Genomic DNA, 22,562 nt, shown 5'->3' with positions numbered 1-22,562 from the left:
TTTAATATAAAATGCAAACAGGCAGGGCAGTATTGTCAGGTATTCCTATTGCTCTTATTTTGAGTCTCAGGCCTGAAACTGGTGGCTGTACATCCAGCTGTTAACCCTGGAGGGGGGTAGAAGTTGTTTGTGTAGTTCAGTGTCTGTTGGCAACGAAGTGCAACATTACAGCGATCCCTATTGTACCTTGTCTCTTTGCCTACCTATGTTTGTAAAACCTTATGAATTCATGCAAATTTAATTTTTTTCTGTGTAAAATGAACTGTCACCTCCTTATGAATGCAATTTTAAAGGTTTTTAGTATTAAATATTATGTAACAAACAGAAATAAACCATCAACTGACACGAAAATGAAAAAACAGCTTTTAATTAAGAAACAAAACAATCTTATTATCTAACTGCGAAGAACCTATTTATTACACCAGCAGTGAAACAAAACAGTAAAGTGTAACAGTACAGTACAAGGCACAACACAAGATGCAGGAGGGCTTAAAGTTACAGGCAAGTATACCTCTTCTGGTTCATGGCCTTCTGGCATGGAGTGCTGAGACTTGAATTTACCAAGGGTGACAGAGGGTTCAAAAGAGCTGGGATCCTAGGTGCCACTGTTCTTGCTGCCCTGATTTGCGTGGGGAATGGCCTCTAGGAGCAGTGCTGCGGGGGTACAGGGAGGAGGAGATGCTGTTATTTCCAGCAACCTGTATTGTGCAAGGGCTGCATAACATGGCTGCGTGCTGGTTTGCAGTACTGCATTGCCTGCCTCCCCTAACAGCAACATGTGCTACAACAGGGCACTTCGGCTTTATATGGCCTCCAGGAGTCGCCTCTGCACCTCCCTTTTTCCGTGCTGTCTCTGGCCATGGCAATATTTTCCCTAGCAACTGCTATGCTGTCCTTTGCCATTGCAAAGATCTCCATGGAAAGCTCCTTATCAGATTCCCTTTCTCAATCCTCAGATACTGACTCCACCTCTCTACATTTTTCTATTTGTTCTTTCTGTAGTGATGGCTGCAAACGTTTCATCAAAGTTTTCCATTTTCTCCCCCTCAGGTTTGCTGGCTGTACAGCCACTGATAAGGGCCTGGGATGGGGTGTACAAACTCCACACTAGAGAGGAAGGGTTAAGAGCCACTCTGGGCCCAGGCAACTCTGCCCTGCCACACCTGCAACGCATGCACAGGCTGGAGGATGAGCTTTAAAAGGGAGCAGAGTAGCTCACTTGCAGGCAGCCAGAAGAGGTTAGCAGACTTGCACTGTGGGAGGCTCAGCTGCCAGACCCACTGACTATGGATGGCCTATGGACTATGGATGGCCTACCTGACCTGCTGAGGGACTCAATTGCCTACCTTTGGGCCCTGTATTGGAAGCTGGGGGAGAGGGTGCATCTGGGTTCACCTACCGAACCCATCATGGGGCTGGAGGCAAAAAGACTATCTCTAATACTAGAAACTTGGGACTAGGAAGAGCCCATATCTCAAGAGTCCCGACTCTGGGACTTTAGCTGGGTGAAGCCTGAAGCCCCTTGCTGGGCAGCAGAACTAGCATTTTTTGGACTTTTCACATACCCCAGAAGGGTTGGACACAACTTATGGCCCAGGCAGAGTGCCGAGTCACAGAAAGGGAGAGACTGCAGCATGGCCAGAGCAGCTGTCAACAGGAGGCACAAAGACAGAAGAGGTCCTGTCACGCCCTTGCCTAGCCACTAGGCAGCATCTGTGGGGAGCAGGCCCCCTTCATGGGGCCCTGTCTTTTGAGGGTCTGGCCAGTGCTGTGGGAGTAATAAAAATGCCAGATGATTATTGTTCATGTTCTAGGGAGGCTGTGATAGCATTTTTTTTTTTAATACTAGGTGACTAAGAGGCAGAGAATGGCCCTATTCAAAAGGCAAAAGATCAGGGAGATACACAGTGAAGTTATTCCCCAAGATGGTCCCCCCAGAAGTATTACCGGAGTGGAAGGGAGTCCCAAGCTATGCCGGTGGGAATGGTTGTGTAGATATTTCTCAATCTCTGAACAAAACCTGAGCAACTTCTCAGCTTGAGATTTTTGCTTTATCTCCCCTGCAGACAAATTGAAAGTATAAAGAAAAATAGATAGGTTTCTGCAATGACTGAATGCTTCAGGAACTGTTACCCATCAGTGAAAATGAGTGTTACAGGGCATTTACTGGGTAGCCATTCTTTGTGGCTTTATGGGCATGAAATGCCCATGTCTACCTCATGAAAAGTCAGACCATGAACCAAATTTCTCTTCCTGTAATCACTGTCTGAATAAACTTTTACATTTCACATGAAATAATGTTTTCCTTACTCGAATCTGGTGCAGACGGGCATGGTGGCTGCATCATGCTGCCTGCCCTGCTTCTGGAAGTGGCTAAAACAGGGTTGGGGAGTGGGGGCAGCATTCTCCAGGCAGGACAGCTGAGGGAAAGAGAAAGGAAAATAGGGGACATAGTATATGTACCTTCTGAAAACAGCGAGTAGCTAGGGCATTAACATGAGACACAGGCTGACTGCCCCCAGAGCAGCTGCCATTTTGGAAAGATGTATAAGGTGGGGGTGGCAGGCAGTGAATGGACAGTGTGGGCAGAGGGAGGGAAGTGGGACCTTGGATTCGGAAAAGCTTCTAGCTCACATCTGCCTACAATGGCTGTGGCCATGGCGCACCCAGAACAGAAGATAGCATGGCAGGATAGCATAATAATAAATAGAAATGTAAATAGTAAATTTATTTTAAAACAATAATACAAAATTTACATGCTGAAGCTCCCTCCATGGGATCAGCCCCCTCAGCCCCAATCTGGGTTACAACCTGGCAATCAGGGTTGGTTGCTACAGAGCAGGAACTGAGCTCGATTCTACCTGGCCATCGTCAGGGTCCTGAGTCTTGCACAGATCCTGGATTTCTGGGGAGATCTCTTCACTGGCCTCCTCAGATTCATCCCTCAATGAGTCCTGCTGGCCATCCTAGTGGTGGTAGGGGGAGGGGGGAAAGGCAGCCAGCAGACTCCACAAGCTGCCTACGTTGGGTGGGCTTGTAGTTATATAAAATCCTGTCCAGCTCCTCAAAAATGGACAAGTTACATGTCCCCCACTGGAGTTTCTCAGTTCTCCGTCATTTCAGTGGAGGTGCTCCAGAGCGGTCTGCTCTTTATCCAGCACTGTTCCGCATTCTGGTCATGGTCCCTCATGGACATCTGCCTAGCAATGGCTACAAAATGGTCTTTATTCCAGTGGCTGCCACAAGAGCTCCCTGCACTGACACCTCCCCAGAAGGCGATGAGACAGGATATTGGTGAAGCTGCTCAAGGCATGTTGTAGGTCTTCGGTAGTAAACTGGAATCCAGGGGAGAATGGCCAAATCTGACTGTGTGCCAGTTTATAAATGAGGGAGGGGACATATGGTCAACTTGACCCCAGAGCAGGGGAGGGCACAAAGGTAAACAGACAGGTCAGTAACGGTCACCCACAAAGGAGTGTGGGATAGCCATTACAGACTGTGAAAGTATTTTGCCACAGCATTGTGTGCACATGAACAATAGGCTGGACTAGCTTGCTTCGCAGCAAAATTAGTTCACTTTGAATGAGCACTCCAGAGTTTGCAATAAATGTAGAGTCAGTGCGCTAAAAATGAATTGCATCATGTGTATGCAAGTGTTTTCAAAGCAGATTAACTCGAAAAACTGTGGATTAACCTTCCCCTCCCCCTGACATGTGGACACGTCCTTGGTGTCACTTTTAAAACCAGCAGGACTATACAGCTGCAGAATCTTAATGGTGCCACTTAGCATACACATATGATCCCAGAAATACCCACACACAACTCTTTTCCAAAAATCAGAAGGGGAGTTGGAAAGTAAAGAAGTCACTTTATGATATCTGCCAACATCCTGGATAGCTCAGCAGTGATTAACCATGTTGTTTTCTGGGGCAGGATTTCTAGTACCTGGGCAGACTCAAAGCCCACTGATATTTTCTGTTGGATCAGCCCTAGAGGAAAACTGAAATGCTTTTTAAATCAGTAAGTAAATACAAAAGAATGTTTATGAGTTCAGATATCAGTGTCTCTCTTGCAAGGAACTGATGTTATCACAAATACCCTAGGTCAGTGCAAGGTATGCCGGTCCCAATCTGCTATAGGGGCCAAGTTGTGTGTCTCAGGAGAGTGACTGTGCAAGGTTATTAACTTGCAGTAGAAACAGAATCCTGAAGTCAAGTCTCAATAGCTAAAGAAACCTCTGTTTACTTTTAAAACGTATGTATTAGTAATATGAAGGCTGCAGATGTGTACTCATATATTTCAAAGCATTTGTCTTCACCTTTAGTTCTCAGTGACAAATTTTAAAGTGAGTGAACTGTACATATTTTAGAGTCCATTTCACCTCTACATTATTTCTAGCTGAAGTATAAGATCATATGTTCAAAGCAATATGTTTGTGTCCTACACACGATACAGTCCGCTTGGAATTTCCTTTCTATGTAAACACTCTACATTACGTACTATTACTTCCCTCAAAAGAATTAAAAATTAATTGACAACAAAAAGAAAACATTTATTGCTATGATACATAGTATCAGAGGGAAATAATTTTTTAAAATAGGGTTTAAAAACTCCAAAAACTAAAATCTGATTTGATTACAGAGGCTTTAGTGTGTGATTATACAATATTTGAATATTCTATAAATATTTATTTTATGCACAAAGAAATCAAAGTTCAGGGAAGAGTAAGCATCCATATTCCACTGTATATACTGGCATTAGTTACAAGTAGCAACCTGATACATCAAGGTGCTGAGTGCCTTCAATTACTGTTGACTTCAGCTCCCTCTAGGAGATGGGCAGTACCCCATAGGACTGTAAAGATGCAATGGAAGCTGCAAAGATGCAATGGAAGGAGTTATTACAGTAATGGTTGTTTCCTTTTTCATATGGAGCAACTAAGAAAACTGCATTTTAATAGTCATTGGTATGCACCAGCGAACCAAACTGCATCTGACTGCATCATTTGTACACAACATTTTTTGATACACTGTACGTACAACATGTTTGGAATTTTCAGGACAGGTAGAGTTGAAATGGTCGTTATGTAGCACAGATTACCATGGGGGAAAAAAGTACTCTTAAACAGTGTTTTAAATAGTGAAGTTGAAATATTGTTTTAATGACTATATATCTTCTGGAAAGTAAAAATGAAAAGTAGTATCTGACATACTTCCTGAAATTTTAATACTGGCTTTCAGGTATTAACAATCTAAAGTGCTTTCATGTTTCATACTTTTTTAAACTCTCAATTTATACAAAATTAAAATATTTATAAAATTCTTTTGTAAATGTGTGAATGTACAATTTAGTCTACCCCCGTTGCCTTGCCCAAGAAATTTGCATTACCATCTTCAAACTCTCTCTTTTGAAACCAAGGCTTTGAATTTGTTCCTTGAAGATAAGCGTCCAGAAAGTAACAAATACCAGGAATATCACTGGGAAAGTTTGGAGGAAGTTCTTCTCTTGAGCGAGGTGTGAACACAAAATCTGGATATTCTTTTAGCAGCCTATGAGACAATTAAAATGACTTGATTAAATATGAAATCAAACACTAACTGCTACTGCTAGTGACAACATTCTTCTTTTTACGTCTTGTAAATTGGAGCAGAATTTGTTCCAGTATCTATATGTTATTTTAAAAGAGGATATATTGTCTTGCTTATTTAGCATAACCTTTGCTCATTGATTGACATGCTGGTACATGAGACACTCAAACAGGAACATAGTCTCTCCTTTTTTGTCCATACAAGGCATGTTTGTATTTCTCCTTGTTCTGAATGTACATGATAGATTTGTTGTTAACATTTCAAAGAGACTATTTAGCATTAAATAATAAATCAAATTATTATATAAACCTGGCACCAGAAGTCATCTTTCAACCAATGAGATGCTGAAGGATTTGTCAAGTAAAATATTTAGACCTAATATTAAATATAACCTTTATGCTATTTTACACAAACTTCCACTAAAGCCAGTCATCTCCTCTGGCATCTGAATTACAAACAAAAAGTTTACTTCTACATTTTAGAGATAATTATTGACACAACATATGTGAAGTTTTAAGACACCTTTGTGTGTAAACTATTAAAAGGCTGCAAGAATACATGTAATCAACAACTTACGATAGTGCTGAAATGATAGGGAAAGGAATTCTCCATCTCAGCCAAATCCCTGCCATCACAACAAGCCTGACTGAAGGTCTTACTGAAGGTCAACAGATCTGGGCTCCTTTGCACCAAGGGAGGTAGCAAATTCCATAATTAAGTGCCCCGCATTGAGAATGTCCTTCCCAATGAAGTTGGAGAGACCAGGTGGGTGAATCATAGAATCATAGAATATCAGGGTTGGAAGGGACCTCAGGAGGTCATCTAGTCCAACCCCCTGCTCAAAGCAGGATCAACACCAACTAAATCATCCCAGCCAGGGCTTTGTCAAGCCTGACCTTAAAAACTTCTAAGGAAGGAGATTCCACCACCTCCCTGGGTAACGCATTCCAGTGTTTCACCACCCTCCTAGTGAAAAAGTTTTTCCTAATATCCAACCTAAATCTCCCCCACTGCAACTTGAGACCATTACTCCTTGTTCTGTCATCTGCTACCACTGAGAACAGTCTAGAGCCATCCTCTTTGGAACCCCCTTTCAGGTAGTTGAAAGCAGCTATCAAATCCCCCCTCATTCTTCTCTTCCGCAGACTAAACATCCCCAGTTCCCTCAGCCTCTCCTCATAAGTCATGTGTTCCAGTCCCCTAATCATTTTTGTTGCCCTTCGCTGGACTCTTTCCAATTTTTCCACATCCTTCTTGTAGTGTGGGGCCCAAAACTGGACACAGTACTCCAGATGAGGCCTCACCAGTGTCGAATAGAGGGGAACAATCACGTCCCTCCATCTGCTGGCAATGCCCCTACTTATACATCCCAAAATGCCATTGGCCTTCTTGGCAACAAGGGCACACTGTTGACTCATATCCAGCTTCTTGTCCACTGTAACCCCTAGGTCCTTTTCTGAAGAACTGTTGCCGAGCCATTCGGTCCCTAGTCTGTAGCGGTGCATTGGATTCTTCCGTCCTAAGTGCAGGACTCTGCACTTGTCCTTGTTGAACCTCATCAGGATTCTTTTGGCCCAAACCTCCAATTTGTCTAGGTCCCTCTGTATCCTATCCCTACCCTCCAGCATATCTACCTCTCCTCCCAGTTTAGTGTCATCTGCAAACTTGCTGAGGGTGCAATCCACACCATCCTCCAGATCATTTATGAAGATATTGAACAAAACCGGCCCCAGGACCGACCCTTGGGGCACTTCACTTGATACCGGCTGCCAACTAGACATGGAGCCATTGATCACTACCCGTTGAGCCCGACAATCTAGCCAGCTTTCTATCCACCTTATAGTCCATTCATCCAGCCCATACTTCTTTAACTTGCTGGCAAGAATACTGTGGGAGACCGTGTCAAAAGCTTTGCTAAAGTCAAGGAACAACACGTCCACTGCTTTCCCTTTATCCACAGAGCCAGTTATCTCATCATAGAAGGCAATTAGATTAGTCAAGCATGACTTGCCCTTGGTGAATCCATGCTGACTGTTCCTGATCACTTTCCTCTCCTCTAAGTGCTTCAGAATTGATTCCTTGAGGACCTGCTCCATGATTTTTCCAGGGACTGAGGTGAGGCTGACTGGCCTGTAGTTCCCAGGATCCCCCTTCTTCCCTTTTTTAAAGATGGACACTACATTAGCCTTTTTCCAGTCGTCCGGGACCTCACCCGATCGCCATGCGTTTTCAGAGATAATGGCCAATGGCTCTGCAATCACATTCGCCAACTCCTTTAGCACTCTCAGATGCAACGCATCTGGCCCCATGGACTTGTGCACGTCCAGCTTTTCTAAATAGTCCTGAACCACTTCTTTCTCCACAGAGGGCTGGTCACCTCCTCCCCATGCTGTGCTGCCTAGTGCAGCAGTCTGGGAGCTGGCCTTGTTTGTGAAGACAGAGGCAAAAAAAGCATTGAGTACATTAGCTTTTTCCACATCCTCTGTCACTAGGTTGCCTCCCTCATTCAGTAAGGGGCCCACACTTTCCTTGACTTTCTTCTTGTTGCTAACATACCTGAAGAAACCCTTCTTGTTACTCTTAACATCTCTTGTTAGATGCAACTCCAGGTGTGATTTGGCCTTCCTGATTTCACTCCTGCATGCCCGAGCAATATTTTTATTATGTGCAAAACACTGCTAAGAAAGCAAGAAGACATAATCTGCACTAGCTGAAGTTTCCAGGTGGTCTTCAGGTGTAACCGTAAGTAAAGTATATTGCACTAATCCAATCTAGAAGTGACACAGACATGAATAATCGTGTTGAGGACTACATCTGATGTGTGACTACATCCTCACAACTTCTTTGCCATGTGCATATAGAAAAAAAATCATTCTTGGCCACCAAGGTTATCTTGACACTCTGAAGAAGCTAGGGATCTAATAGACCTCCACTGTGAGCTACAGGAACAAAAGGCAGGGTACCTCCTTAATAGAAGGAACAAATATCACTTCCCTGTTGTCTCTGGTTTTTTCCCCCACCCAACGTCATCACCTCAGACTTTATCTGAATTCATTTTTCAACCAGCCCACTATTATTCAAGCTGTGATCTTGGCCAGATGCTGGAAAAGCCAACAGATTATATCGATCTGGGGATGTGAAATAAAGACTTAGAGCTGTGTATCATCAGCAAATTCAAACAAACCGCATTATTTCCCCTAGTGGCCTCAAATATACATTCAACAGGAGGCGTGACAGAACAGGATCCTTCTGTATCTCACAAGGGAGAGCCTTCTATCTGACTGATTGAATAATCTCCTAACCCTGTATTCTGGGTCCTCCCTGTGAGAAAACAGCAGAGCAACTTAACTGCAACTCTGTGTCTCTCCAGTAGTGTCCACAGAACTGTCAACAATGCCTTGGGGTCAATGGCATCAAGGAAATTTTTATAAATCAGATGTCACTAGAGTTGCTTTGCTACAATCTTCTCAGTTATCCTTCTTAAACAAGGAACATTCAAGATCTGGTGATAGTAGCCATGCTTGTCAATGTCTAGAGATGTTTTCTTAAGAGCCTACCAACTGTTCAGTTAGGCTGTTATTTTCAAAGGTGCCTAAGTGAGTTAGTTTCCTAGCTCCCATTGAAAATCACTTAGCTCAATGAAGACCAGATACCAGGAGATGAAGAAAAAGTACAAGATACAAAGCTTCAAGGTTAGTAGCAAAATGTATTTAAGTTATCAAGACTTTTTATTGTTCTAAATAGGGCGGGGAGAAAATACATATTAGCTACTCAGCCTCACTCCACTCTTCGCTTGTGGCTGTCCAGCTCCTGAGTAAAAATAATCAAGGTACAATCATGAGCAGTAAGGTCAATGGATAAAATAGGAAAGCAAACAATATTTTGAAAAGAAAATGAGGGAAACAATTGTGAAAGTACTAAAGAAACAGTCACTAGTTTTAGATTATTTTTTTGGTAACTATACGCTGTAAATTACTGTACCTGTAAGTTGTTGGACTGACATTTATTTTCCTAGGTATACTGCAAGACTCAAACTTGTTGGCAAGGGTTACATTGTTTCCAAAGAGACAATAACGTGGCATTTTAACCCCAACAACTCCAGCAAAGACGGATCCAGAATGGAGGCCAATACGCATCTTTAAATAAAATACATAAAACAATATTTGTTAGCTAAAATAGTTTAATCTATTGAAATCAGTTCATTTTATTGGTTCATCCTTAATTAGAATGATCATGAGGTGGGGGTCATCTCCTTTAGATGCACGTATTCGGTTTTCATTAGAGGGAAGTAAACCTGCTCAGGGAGAGACTAAACTGCTTAATTTTACTGCCATAAATATTAAACAGACATTCATTTGCTTATATAACTGTGATCAAGTTGGTCTCTACAGCCCTAAATTGATCTAGAAATGACATCAGGAGACACAATAACTCTCAGTTTACCTTCCTGGGTATTTAGAGGGAAGGGGAATTATACAGTGGAAAGATGGGCTGGTGACATGATTAAATAAATGTAAGAAGCATTGGGTTTTGTCTTAAGGTCAGAGTTTGAGCTCTGAAGAAGGAAAATTATGACACGTACACCACAGTTCCAGTGGTAGAAGTGGGCATACCTAGAATAAAGCCTGGTTCTGAGACATGGGAATTGAATAATTGATCAAACAAGCAGGCTATCGAATGCATAGGTCGGTTGGAGTGTGCAGGAGTCTCTTCTTCTGTAATTAGTATTAGGGTTTGCATATTTTGCTTATTTGATATTGTTTTTTGTGTTCCTTCTGTTTTATTTGTTCTCCCTTTAAAGGCCCTCTTATATGAACTATTCTCTCGCACTTAGAGAGGGTCTCTCCAGAACAGTGTTTTGGCACAGTGGTGGAACACTGTGGAGAAGCTTGCACTACTACTACCTGTGTTACACCATTCTTTTGCGTCTCTACAACTCTCAATTCTACACCTTTAACAAGAGCTGAACTGATCTTCTGTATAGTTTTAAACAGAAAAGCAGAGCTCTCTGCAACAAAAACAACATCCACCACACATCAGAGCCCACGGATGTCTGACACTAATGGACACTAATATAGCAGGCTAGCTTAAAATAAGAAATTTGCAGTCAGGCATCTTTTTTAGAAAATTTATTTAAAAAATAGAATAATAAAGCTGAGACACAGTGCACAAAACAGCCAATAATTCTATTAAGAGATCAGAAAAGGAGGAAGCTTCACTTTCATTTATAAAAAGCTTCCATTTGATGCTTGTAACTTCTTATGCAATACACATTATTTTCTGCAACTCTTAAATGACTTTTATAAGTTTAATAGTATCTGTCTTTCAAAACTATGACATCAGCATTTGTGATGGAAATTGTGAAGTTCTTCATTAAATATTGTTAAAATGTTTCCAGCATCTTTCTAACTACATTTTATTTTTTTTAATCTGTTGTGACTTATAATAAATAATGGGACATGTTTACAACAGCAGGGTGGCGTTCTTGCTGATAAAACATGGAGTACATAGCCATCTCAAAATAACTTTTCTTGGACTTCTATCTCAGCCACAAGAATTATTCTAACCCATAAAAGAGGAACTGGATTTAAAAACAAATGAATAAAGATGCAAGGAAATGTACTAAATAATAATAATAATGACTGGGGTCCCAGAGGCCTATAGACTTAATAAAAACAGGATCCAATCCAAATCTCATTGAATTCAATAGAAAGACTTCCCTTGACATATGTATTTTGGATTAGTGCCACATTTAGTACCTCCTGGTGAAACTGATAAAATGTTTAGTTGACCATTCTTTTAATGCAAACATGCACAGGAGTAAATTTGTTCATACTAGTCCCATTTTTTTTAATGAGATGTAAACCCATGCCTAAAATTAAGCACATGCTTTGTTAAATTGGGGCCTTACTTTGTTGTAACCCCACCGTAGCTGACTGAAGTTTTGCCCAAGTTGATGTTAATGGTTTAACAAAACTGGGATGGAAAAAACTGTCATGTTTTAGACACTCTTGCAATAAGGATTATTGTTGTCCTTTTGGTGATTCATATTCACCCACTGCCTCAAAACAGTCCCTTCCAAATGTAATTTTCTCACTGATTTCATTTGAGAGAGACAGGCTTAGTCTCCTAAATAAAGTACCATAGCAGAATATTGCACATCCATGGCAACTTTATTGCTACTGAAACACTGAACAACAGTACACTAATGTTCTGCGAATGATTTCAGAGAATTTCAGCCCTCCTAATGGATTTTTACATTTTTGGTTTAATCTTTCCTTCCTTATAGAACCCTAATCCCTAAGAGAATTAAAACTCTGGTCCTCAGACCATTCCCACACTCTCCCTGTTTGTTCCAAGTTATTAAATGTTACGTAGGTGACATTTCATTGATGACAAAATAATAAACATTTCCACCCCAGCAAAAAAAATCTATACATGAATATGTTTCTAATATATTTGCCTGACCTTGATAGGCTCTCCATGGGGAGACATCACCTCATCTGACAGCTCCATCATCTTCAGTGCCATCAATGCTATTTGAACAGCGTGTGTCTCGCTTTCTTTGTGTAAACCTCCAGCCACACAATAAGCATCTCCAATGGTCTCCACCTAAACATATACATTTGTCTCTTACTGTCTATGCAGTCTGAGATGAAGAAGACATATGGCATAGTTTTAAATGCTCTCAATAGGCCACACCCTGCAGTTCTTACTAAGACAAAACTGCCACTGGATTCAATTGGAGTTTTATCTGAGGAAAGACTGAGTCCTAAAAGATAATTGGATCAAGTCCTGCAAAGAGCAATTGCAAAGACTGCCTTGCACTGGTGATGGTAATTGCTTTATTATGCTAAAATACTTATCCCCTGTTGTGGGACTCTGGCACCTACTTTGATCAAATGCTTACCCCCAATTCACCTGAGAGTGTACCTGAGAGCAGAACTTTAACCTAAGGCCTCTAACTTTCAGCAAATTTCCCACATGTTTGCACAATCAGCTGACTTTGTAGACAATCTCTGTTTCATTTTGTGACCTGTCAAACTATTATAGTTAAGGTCTGTGTCAAAATAATTTTTCAAATCCTATTATTCTCTATACCAGCTTAGTCTCCCTTTCCTTCCTTCCCCCCCTCCTCCTCTGACCCCCAAGATTGCCATAGAAATGCAATAAATTCTCTACCTTGTAGACATCTAGCTCTCCGCACTGGTAATCAAAGCGAGTATAGAGCTCATTAAGCATGGTGATAACCTGCATAGGTGAGCACTGGGCACAGATGGCAGTGAATCCTACAATGTCAGAGAAAAGCATTGTGACATTATTAAATTTCTTGGCTTGCACAACTTGTCCCTGCCACAGCTGCTGAGCAACCTCACCAGGAAAAATTGAGCACAAAAGATCTACTGTCTTCTTCTTCTCCTCTTCCAGAGCTTGGTGGGCCTTCTCAAGAGTAGCTTTAAGCTTTCCTAATCTCTTCTTTAGTCCATCTTGAGCTCTGGCTTGTTCTCCTATCAAAACAACATCCCTCAGAGCATTATGAATTGGAATATCAGAAAGGTATAATCCACGTCCTGTAAAATCTTCTAATCTGTCCACACAGGGAGATCCCAAGAACAAGATGGCACCGGATTCAAAAATATAGATCATTTGGCCTTTAAGATCCATTACCTGAGACAATAAAAGAAAGAAGAGTCATACACAGCTATGGCAATAATTCAGGAAGGGGAAGAATCAGGGCAGACAGGCTGTATCACACAAGGAACGGTTTGGTCCTATGGCCTTGTATTTTTTAAAAATAATTAAAGGGAAACATATGGTGCTAAAGTTCCCTTAAAGCCATCCAGTGGACCCAGGCAATTATCAGAACTACTGTTGGACTCCTAGGTGCCAGGGTAAAGCAGTACTTACTGATAAAATGCCTATGTCTGATATGGCATCAGTAAGTGTCAGTGTATACTGGGGAGAAACCAATAGCCAAGAGCATAATTTTGTGCATTTTTGGTGTGCATCTGTTGATCAGAAATCTATAGATCTGAGTTAACAACTACATTATCTGTTTCATGCACCAACTTGTTTATGTTTGTCTGTGTGTCTGAAGGAAGGGGGGGAGGGAATCCGCTTCTATTTCAATAGAAGAACTTTACAAACTAGCACAATTTAAAAATAAATAGGCATAAGTAACATGAGCATCATGTTTTAATTCTTCACAAAAAAAAGCAAAATGTTTTGCATTAACTATTTTCTTTTGTTCTCTTTCACACCTAATCATATAGTATATGAAGGTATTGCATAGCTTTCATTAACATTGCTTTTATGGGCCAAATTTTCAAAGAGCAGACACCCTATGTTGTTTGCAAATGGACATTTGCATGTGTATGTACCTGCAAAGGCAAATGTATCTTTTGCAGGCACAAACAAATACACATATTTCTGGAATCTGTCATCTCTTGGAGTCTTTAAGATACTGTCTATTACTGTATTTGAGCTACCAGTAAAAGAAACAAACCTTAGATAAACTCACTAAAGCAGCATTGTCATTTCCCCCCACTTTAAGGTAAAAGTTGATTAAAACCTTTAATACATAGGGTTCTTCAGATGGTGGGGCTGAATGGCTCAGTTACTCATTAATGGGGGTTTGGAGCCCATCTCATTTAAGTCATAAGTTCGAACTGAGCACAGGCCAATCATGATCAAAAACCACTGTCTGAGCTACAGTGTCTCAGCCTGTTTGCCAGTGACGCAGTGTCCACAGCACTAAATAAATAAATATATCACTAATTGGTATACATGAGGACACTGTCAGCAAAGGTATCAAAGGCTGAATGAATCTGGAGAGTGAACTATCCTCTCACCCTCTCCAGATCAGGGATAAGGCAGACTAACAGGGCACTGTGTAAAGCTTTCAATGCCACTTTCTCTGCCTCTGTTCTGCAGCTGCTCTGTCCCTTAGCGAATGTAACTGTCTCCAGAGGGACAGTGCTTCCTTGGCTTTACTTTTCATCTCAACAACCACCTGTTACATTTTCTTAACATAAACAAATATAGGGCCAAATCTTGTGGTCCTTATTCAGATTAAATTCCTAGGGAAGTCAAAGAGTTTTGACTGAGTAAAAGCTTCAGGATTTGGCCTACATTTTGTTACACAACATTCTGCATCTGACTAGAGATGACAGTATAGTCTCCTGTTTCCTGGAGATACTCAAGTTTAGAAAATATTATTATAATCATTATTTTGTTGTATTAGCTATTGGGAGGCAGAAAATCTAGGATTACAGACTGTGCCTTCTTTATAGTGGCTATTGATTTATAACCCTGCCTCCAATAAAGAAAAGAAAAGCAAATAAATGCTTCACAGAAATAATGCTTATGCATCAGTTCTTACCCTTGATGACTTCTTAACAGCATTGTCCCATCTCTTCACTCGTACAGTAAACTGCATATTGAGCATTGTCATGATCCCACTAAATGTGCAGTTTATTCTAGGGGTAAGAATTTCAAAGTACTCCTCGAAGTTAGGATTTGCTAGAAATTCTCTCCAGTTCAAAAGTCTCCTTATCCCATTGCCAACTTGCAGAACAGCCATATCCTTGTCAAACATGAAATGAAATGGGAAAGTCTTACAGAACAGAGAGGCGGAAATCACAAGAGAGGACTGTGGTTTACATGGAGATAAGGAAGGTCTTGTGCTTTTGACTAGTACAGAGTACAACAAATATGGCTGGTTAATAAACTCCGTGCAGTCATTACGAAAGCAGGGGGGCATAAGCATCACTTCCACTTCGGTTTCATACAAAATATGAGCTGCTGCCTTAATAATGCCAGGCAGAATGAGACTAGTCATTTTCTTAGGAAAGAAACAGTACACATTTAAGAAGTCTTGATCTTTTTCCAGGCATAATATGGAGGCTTCCTCAAGTTTGCTCTTTTCGTCTGCTTCTTGGCAATGGCCACTCTGCTTCAGAAAGGTATTGAAACTGTTCAAGAAGTCCTTAAGGGTTCCTCCAACAGCTCCTAAGATGTGTTCATCCTCTTCATAACATATTTTGAATAGCTCTTCACCAAGAGATTCCTTTACAGTTTCAACTGGAACACCTACAAATGTAGACCCACATTTCAGTCAATCACTTTGAGTTTCAATCCCCTTCTCCCCCCCAGCACGAACTCATACCCTTCTAGCACTACACTTCCCCATCCCAGCACAGCCATCAAAAGAGACTCTGGGTTAGAATTAACTTAGTTAAGTCATAATATCCAGTGACTGGGAAACACAGAGTCTGGGTAGAGCTTGCACCTTAACCTCTTGTTTTCTCCTTATATAATCTCCCTTACCAAATACAAGTTTTGTCTCAGCTAAACATCTTCTGCGCAGTAGTGCTGAATTGGGCTCCTCAAAACTTTGCCAGTGTCATTCCTAACCAGTTAGTAGGTCTTGCTATTGAAGGACACAAGACTCCACCTTCCCTCCAGAGATGCAGAAAGAGCCGCTCTTGGCTTCAAGAATTAAAACATATTTTGGCACAGCACTTACCTCTAGGTCAATAAGCTAGTCCTATATACAGCACAGCTAAAAACAAGACAGGGACTGTTCTGGTTAGAAAAGAGATGACTAAAGGGGATATGATAGAGGTCTATAAAATCATGAATGGTGTGGAGAAAGTGAATATGGGAGTGTTATTTACCCCTTAACATAACACAAGAACCAGGGGTCACCCAATGAAATTAATAGGCTGGCAAATATACAGAAGTACTTCTTCACACAACCCATAGCCAACCTGTGGAACTCATTGCCAAAGAATGTTGTGAAGGCCAAAAGTATAACTGGGTTAAAAAAAGAATTAGATAAGTTCATGGTGGATTGGTCCACCAATGGCTATTAGTCAAGATGACCAGAGAAGCAACCCAATGCTCTCTGAGTGTCCCTATACCTGTGACAGCTAGAAGCTGGGACTGGTGACAGGGGATATAGATCACTTGATTAAATTACCCTGTTCTGTTCACTCCCTCTGAAGCATCTGGCACTGGCCTCTGTCGAAAGACAGGATACTGGGGTAGATGGACCATTAGTCTGACCCAGTATAGCCATTCTTATGAATTTCATGTTTTAGATCAAACTTGATCTGTTCTCCCCAGACTGCAGTAGGCTGCTAGTTATTTAGAGGGTAGTACAGGTTCAAACAAATCTGGATTTCAATTTCAATTGAAAATGTTTGACCAGCCATATCTGTAATCCACTGGTGAGTATGTGTAACATGTCCCACTCTGATATGAGTCTGTTACAGCCCTACATAAAGCGCTTTGGCTCTTTATCTCAAGTTGTACAACTCATGCTTTTAGTTCTTTTAGCATTTAGTCCCCAGTTCAATCCCAGGTGTGTACAACCAAGATTAGCGATTACTTAATATTATTTAATGGTGTCATATTACCTGCTGCATTTGCATGATCAGTGATTATTTTTTCAAAATCTTCTCTCGCCTCGTATTTCCTGAAAAGACCATAAAAATGTAAATTTAAAAAAAAATCTGCAAAATCAACAATAAAACTTAATGAAGATCACAGTGCAATGAAAAAAATACTAGGAAAGTAACATAAAATATCTTCCCCATGCATGCTGTGTAAAGATTGGCTCTGTTGATCAATATGCAAATTTTCATTTAATCACAAATGGGCCTTGGTACAATATTACATTGCCCTGTAAACTTGTGATACATTCATGTTTTAAGTGGTCTGATCTTGAATTAAATGGTAAGAAATATAGGTCAAATGCTATGGACCTTAACTGACTGAAATTCTCATTGACTTCAGCATTTGGGCCTATGGTGACATTTTCTACTTACCTGTACTTGTATTCTATAATCTATAATATAATCAGGCATTTATTGAATTTATGCATTTCTCTGAATTAATTTACATTAAAAATGCATGTCAGAAAATATTTCTATTTTACTGATAAATATCAGGGGTAACGCCATTGATTTCAAAATTAGTTAGTTCAGTGGAGTTGCTCCAGATTTGCACAAGACAAGAATTAGGCCCACTGAATTCTCTTGAGGTAATCAGGATTCACTGACAAACTTTGAGCTAAACTAAGGATTATCCTTACCTTAATTTAACCAATACATTTTGAACACATTGTACATATACTGTTCCCTACATTCTGAATCTGAAATACCTGGAAATATATATATCACCATAGTACTGGAAGTGTCTACATTCTTCATTATCATCCAGATTTTCAATAGCTTATTTTTTTTCTGTTTCAGACTAACATTCTAAAAGGAATATAAAATTAAAGATCAAGAAAAAAATAATCCCCACTGATGAACCATTCAGGAAGCAGCAATTAACATATACTATCCAATTGGTTAATTTTGGATTAGTCAGTGTTTGTAAAGTACGTTTAAAACGTAAAATATTATTTATATGCTACATAGGAATTGTATATTGTTGTTAGTAGCAACATTTTCCCCTAATTCAGTATTGTTTTCTCCTGCAGATATAAACAATAAACACTTAGGCCAACATTTTCAAAAATATCCACTAATTCAAGAGGCCTTGCTTTTTGAATAGCCAACTTGAGAAACCTTGAGGGGCCTTATCTTTTAGAGATGCTGAGCACAGTTAGCTCCCATTGACTTTGACTGAGGGTATGTCTACACTGCAGTTAAACACCTGCAGATGACTCGTGTCAGCTGACTTGGGCTAGGGGCTGTTTAATTGCAGCATAGGCATTTAGGCTCATGCTAGAGCCCAGATTCTGGTACCCTCTTGCTCTAACCATAACCCAAACATCTACACTGCAATTAAACATCTACACTGCGCATATCTGCTGCAGCCTCTGCTAGCTGGGCTCCTATAAACACTCCTGCTTACCCTACCCAAGGGGTGGTCCCTGCACCAATGTTGTTGAATTATCCCATTAGTTATTTAAGTCAGACAACACCTCTGTAAGTATTTTTAAATAAACTGTTGCACAGAGAAATTAAATGACATGAACAAGACCACATATCAAATCAGTGGTGGAACTGAAAATAGATCTCAGGAATCCTGATTCACCTTCACTAACTACTCCTTTCCACTCTCCTTTACCAAGTGTTATTTACACAAACACATTAAACGTACCTGCTTTCTTTTATTTTGTTCTTTGCTAATGTTCTCTGAAGTGCAAGATGTAACCTTTCAAACTGGAAATGAAAAGTGATAAGTTAATTAAAATGTCAGTTGCTTAAAATTGTAGCTGAGGCCTGTCCTGACATGAGCAATTAACACTTAGCAGGAGGTTTCATTTCTTGGAAGACAGAATGGGAAGTAAGCATAGAATGTCTGAGTCAGCTAAGACAAGAGGGAGAACACTCAGAGAACCATTCACTAGGAATGTAGGTAAGGAATAGGTAGAGCATGTACAATTCAGGGACGGAGCATGCTGCACTGGGAATTTTTCCTGCAGAGTAATCAAGCCAATTCAAAAATGTGTGATGTAAGGTATATTAATTTGAGTGAATGTGTAAATGTACGTAAAGGGAGAGAGTTTCTGTATAACTTTGGAGCTGTGATTTACCCTGCATTCACCCCACCACCCCACCCCCAGGTTTGAGTTGGATCAACTCAGCATAGTGTTGCTGTATGCCAAATAAAGGAACCTCAGTGACAAACTCTGGAGTTGAACTGAGTTTTCTGAATCCCAGAGAACTGGATGAAGTGTTCTGGATAAGCCGAGTAGAGAAGGTCTCAGAGGAATCCCAACAAAAAATGTAATAAAAAGAATTATATTATTATAAAAAGGCTTTATTTTCTTTTTAAGAATTAATATTCCCTTTCAAAGAGTGAAAGTCATTAGAAAAGCATAAAATATCAATTTTTAGAGATTAGTTTATTTTGGTATCTTCAGTTCCAGTAACACTGTAATCAAGTTATCTGTGTCAATGTGCCACTATGGTGGTGTATTCTAAATACTGTGATGTGGCTTTACTTCCATGTTGCTAGATGCTGATAACGAAAACACTGTTTCTAAAATGTAGCTTTTGACATAATCAGCTCTACTTTCTATTGCCATAAATTAAAAATGAAAAAGACTAAACACCATAGCTCAAAACTGCCATACAAAATGTGGCTGTAAGGATAAGAAAAATAATCATAGAATCATAGAAGATTAGGGTTGGAAGAGACCTCAGGAGATCACCTAGTCCAACCCCTTGCTCAAAGCAGAACCAACTCCAACTAAATCATCCCAGCCAGGGCTTTGTCAAGCTGGGCCTTAAAAATCTCTAAGGATGGAGATTCCACCACCTCCCTAGGTAACCCATTCCGGTGCTTCACCACCCTCCTAGTAAAATAGTTTTTCCTAATTTCCAACCTAGATCCCCCTCACTGCAACTTGAGACCATTGCTCCTTGTTCTGTCATCTGCCATCATTGAGAACAGCCTAGCTCCATCATCTTTGGAACCCCCCTTCAGGTAGTTGAAGGCTGCTATCAAATCCCCCCTCACTCTTCTCTTCTGCAGACTAAATAAGCCCAGTTCCCTCAGCCTCTCCTCATAAGTCATGTGCCCCAGCCTCCTAATCATTTTCATTGCCCTCCGCTGGACTCTCTCCAATTTGTCCACATCCTTTCTATAGTGGGGGCCCCAAAATTGGACACCATACTCCATATGTGGCCTCACCAGTGTTGAATAGAGGGGAATAATCACTTCCCTCGATCTGCTGGCAATGTTCCTACTAATGCCATGTTTTCATATTGCAGTTAACTTTTTCCTAAAAAACTAATTATATTTCTTATACATCCCACATTGAAGGACAACAGATAGTGCTTCTCTTAAGCAATAACGTTTCTATGGGCATTAAGTGCTGCAATTTTTTTCCTGGCAATTTTAGGAAGTCACGTTAAAGGGGTCAAGATGAAAAGTCATAAAATATAGTTTCCAAAATAACCACCAACCAGTGCCTCAAATAACCTCTACACCCATTTTTGTGATGATAAAATACCTGAGAAAAGAGAACAGTTTTGAATATAGGAATTCCCATAACCCCAGCGTGACTCTGCCCATTCTAAAAAAGGCATCCTAAGGGTGAAATTCTGGTTATTTAAAGAGCCAGGTAAAAAGACTTGGTGAGAATGGCCAACTAGGGTGCCTGAAGGATATAATCCAACCCCCCTCCAGCCCACACTTGCACATCCACTCTGCAGTTCCTACTCCAGCCTCCAATCTGGAACACAGGCCACAGCTCTCTGCACACACCTAATATATGGCTCCAGACCAGTGAATCTGCCCTGTGACTGGATCTATTGACCATGCCCCAGCACCACTCAAAACCCACACCTCCGTGGTCCAGCACAGAAAACCACCAGGGAGCATGCTATCCTCTCATTTCAGGGTCCCTGTGTGCAGACTCTCTTTGGTCTGGCCTGTCCACCTGCAGTGGAAATGTATCAGTTCCACTGTAATTTCCACTTTGTATGCTTCCAGAAAACAGGCCAGGACGGAAGGATACTCTGCTGGAAAAACAAATATCATAAGGAAGGCAAATAGTTTGGTTTTCAAATAAACCCAAATAAACCTCATTTAATCAAGATGTAATTCACACGAGCATATCAACAGGAACAGATTGTGGAGGGCCATCCAACACTTCACTCAACTCCAAGTACTGTACTCTATCATTAAAAAAAAAAAAAAAATCCAAACAAGCAAGGAAACAAAAAACCCACATGCATTCTCTTTTATCTTGAGCCTAAAGAAAAGTTATTTTGGGCCATATTGTGCTCTTGATTCCTACGCATAAGTCTCACCGACTTCAATGGAAGCGACACGCTTTGATCAGGGACACAATCTGGCATTTTGTTTTGAAGTTTTCATATTGAAAAAAGGGTGACATAAGTCACTGTTAGGCAGGGAAGCACAAGGTAATCTAGTAAGAAATAAGCTTTTAAACAAACTTAAATCCATCTAGAAAGGAGGATGATTGGGAAAACAGGGCCTGATCCTGCAGCTGATAGGATGAAAACAGACTGCTGTGCCTGCACAGAGCTCCACTGATTTCAACCACTGTCGAGTCCTGTTGTAGTAACCTTGGGCCAGGTCCTCTGCTAGTGCACATGGTCACAGCATTAGTGGAGCTGCGCCCTTTTCACCCAACGAGGATCTGGACTATGGACTTTCTATATGGAAGAGCTGTGTACACTTACACCATTCTCCAAAAAACAAAAAATCTATTTTGTTAGAGAGAGAGAGAGAGAATTAGCAGCAGCAAATTAAAAATAAAATTAGCCAAGCAAAATATGCTTGGGTCACAGACAATGTGTTAACAAATGACTGTGGTGGGACCACTGCGAGAAGGCACTGTGGCCAATACATTTGCCTGCAGGATTTAATTTCCTCTGAATTTATTTTAAGTGATGGATGTCTTTCATGTTATGCACCAGGCAGAAAGTAAAAGAAGAGAGTCTATTAAAAATTGATAGGCTGAGTATAAGAACTGGAAGAGCTGTGAAAACAGACATGCAAATAGAATGAACAACATTCCATCGCTTGCTGCAATGTGTGCTGAATGTCACCAGCCAAGCTAACATAGACACTCAGCACATTAACAATTGAAAATTTATTTCCCCCTATTAAGACTTCATGACAACCAACTTAACCACTGATCACCAACTCCCCATCCACTAGAAGGTCCCAGCATGCACTATACACATGACATCACACCTATCATGGTACTCAGCCTAAGCCAGACAATTGGACTATGTTTACACTGCAGCTGGGAGTGTGTCTCCCAGCCTGAGTAGTCAGACATGCGCTAGCTCTCCTCGAGCTAGCATGCTAAAAATAGCAGTGTGGATGCTGTGGCATGGGTGGTGGCTCAGGAAAGCCACTTGAGTCCACGCCCATCCAACCCCCTGGGTCCAATCTTGGGTGACTAGCCCAAGCTGCCACCTATGCTGCAACACCCACGCAAGCTAGCACAAATCTGTCTATATGGACTGG

The 22,562-nt window shown here is 40.8% G+C and overlaps 1 protein-coding gene across 9 annotated transcripts in view; it reads right to left on the bottom strand.

Annotated features, from left to right (window-relative positions):
• Positions 1-402: 402 nt before the first annotated feature.
• Positions 403-22,562, bottom strand: part of GUCY1A1 (guanylate cyclase 1 soluble subunit alpha 1) — a 50,172-nt gene continuing 28,012 nt past the window's right edge. For 8 of the 9 annotated variants that reach the window (XM_074951040.1, XM_074951045.1, XM_074951041.1 and 5 more), the window contains 7 exons: positions 18,708-18,769; positions 17,012-17,070; positions 14,971-15,680; positions 12,771-13,256; positions 12,057-12,200; positions 9,570-9,724; positions 2,787-5,549 (listed from right to left, as the gene is read on the bottom strand). In XM_074951040.1, coding sequence (XP_074807141.1) covers positions 5,348-5,549; positions 9,570-9,724; positions 12,057-12,200; positions 12,771-13,256; positions 14,971-15,680; positions 17,012-17,070; positions 18,708-18,769 — 1,818 coding nt within the window. In that variant the 3' untranslated portion in view covers positions 2,787-5,347. Of the gene's footprint in view, positions 5,550-9,569; positions 9,725-12,056; positions 12,201-12,770; positions 13,257-14,970; positions 15,681-17,011; positions 17,071-18,707; positions 18,770-22,562 lie in introns of all 9 variants that reach the window. The other variant, XM_074951048.1, reaches the window with a different exon arrangement.

This window comes from Natator depressus, chromosome 4 (assembly GCF_965152275.1).
Source record: "Natator depressus isolate rNatDep1 chromosome 4, rNatDep2.hap1, whole genome shotgun sequence".
NCBI classification, from domain to species: Eukaryota; Metazoa; Chordata; order Testudines; family Cheloniidae; genus Natator; species Natator depressus.
The sequence above is the reverse complement of the archived record's forward strand: the minus strand, read 5'-3'. Positions and strand labels throughout refer to the sequence as shown.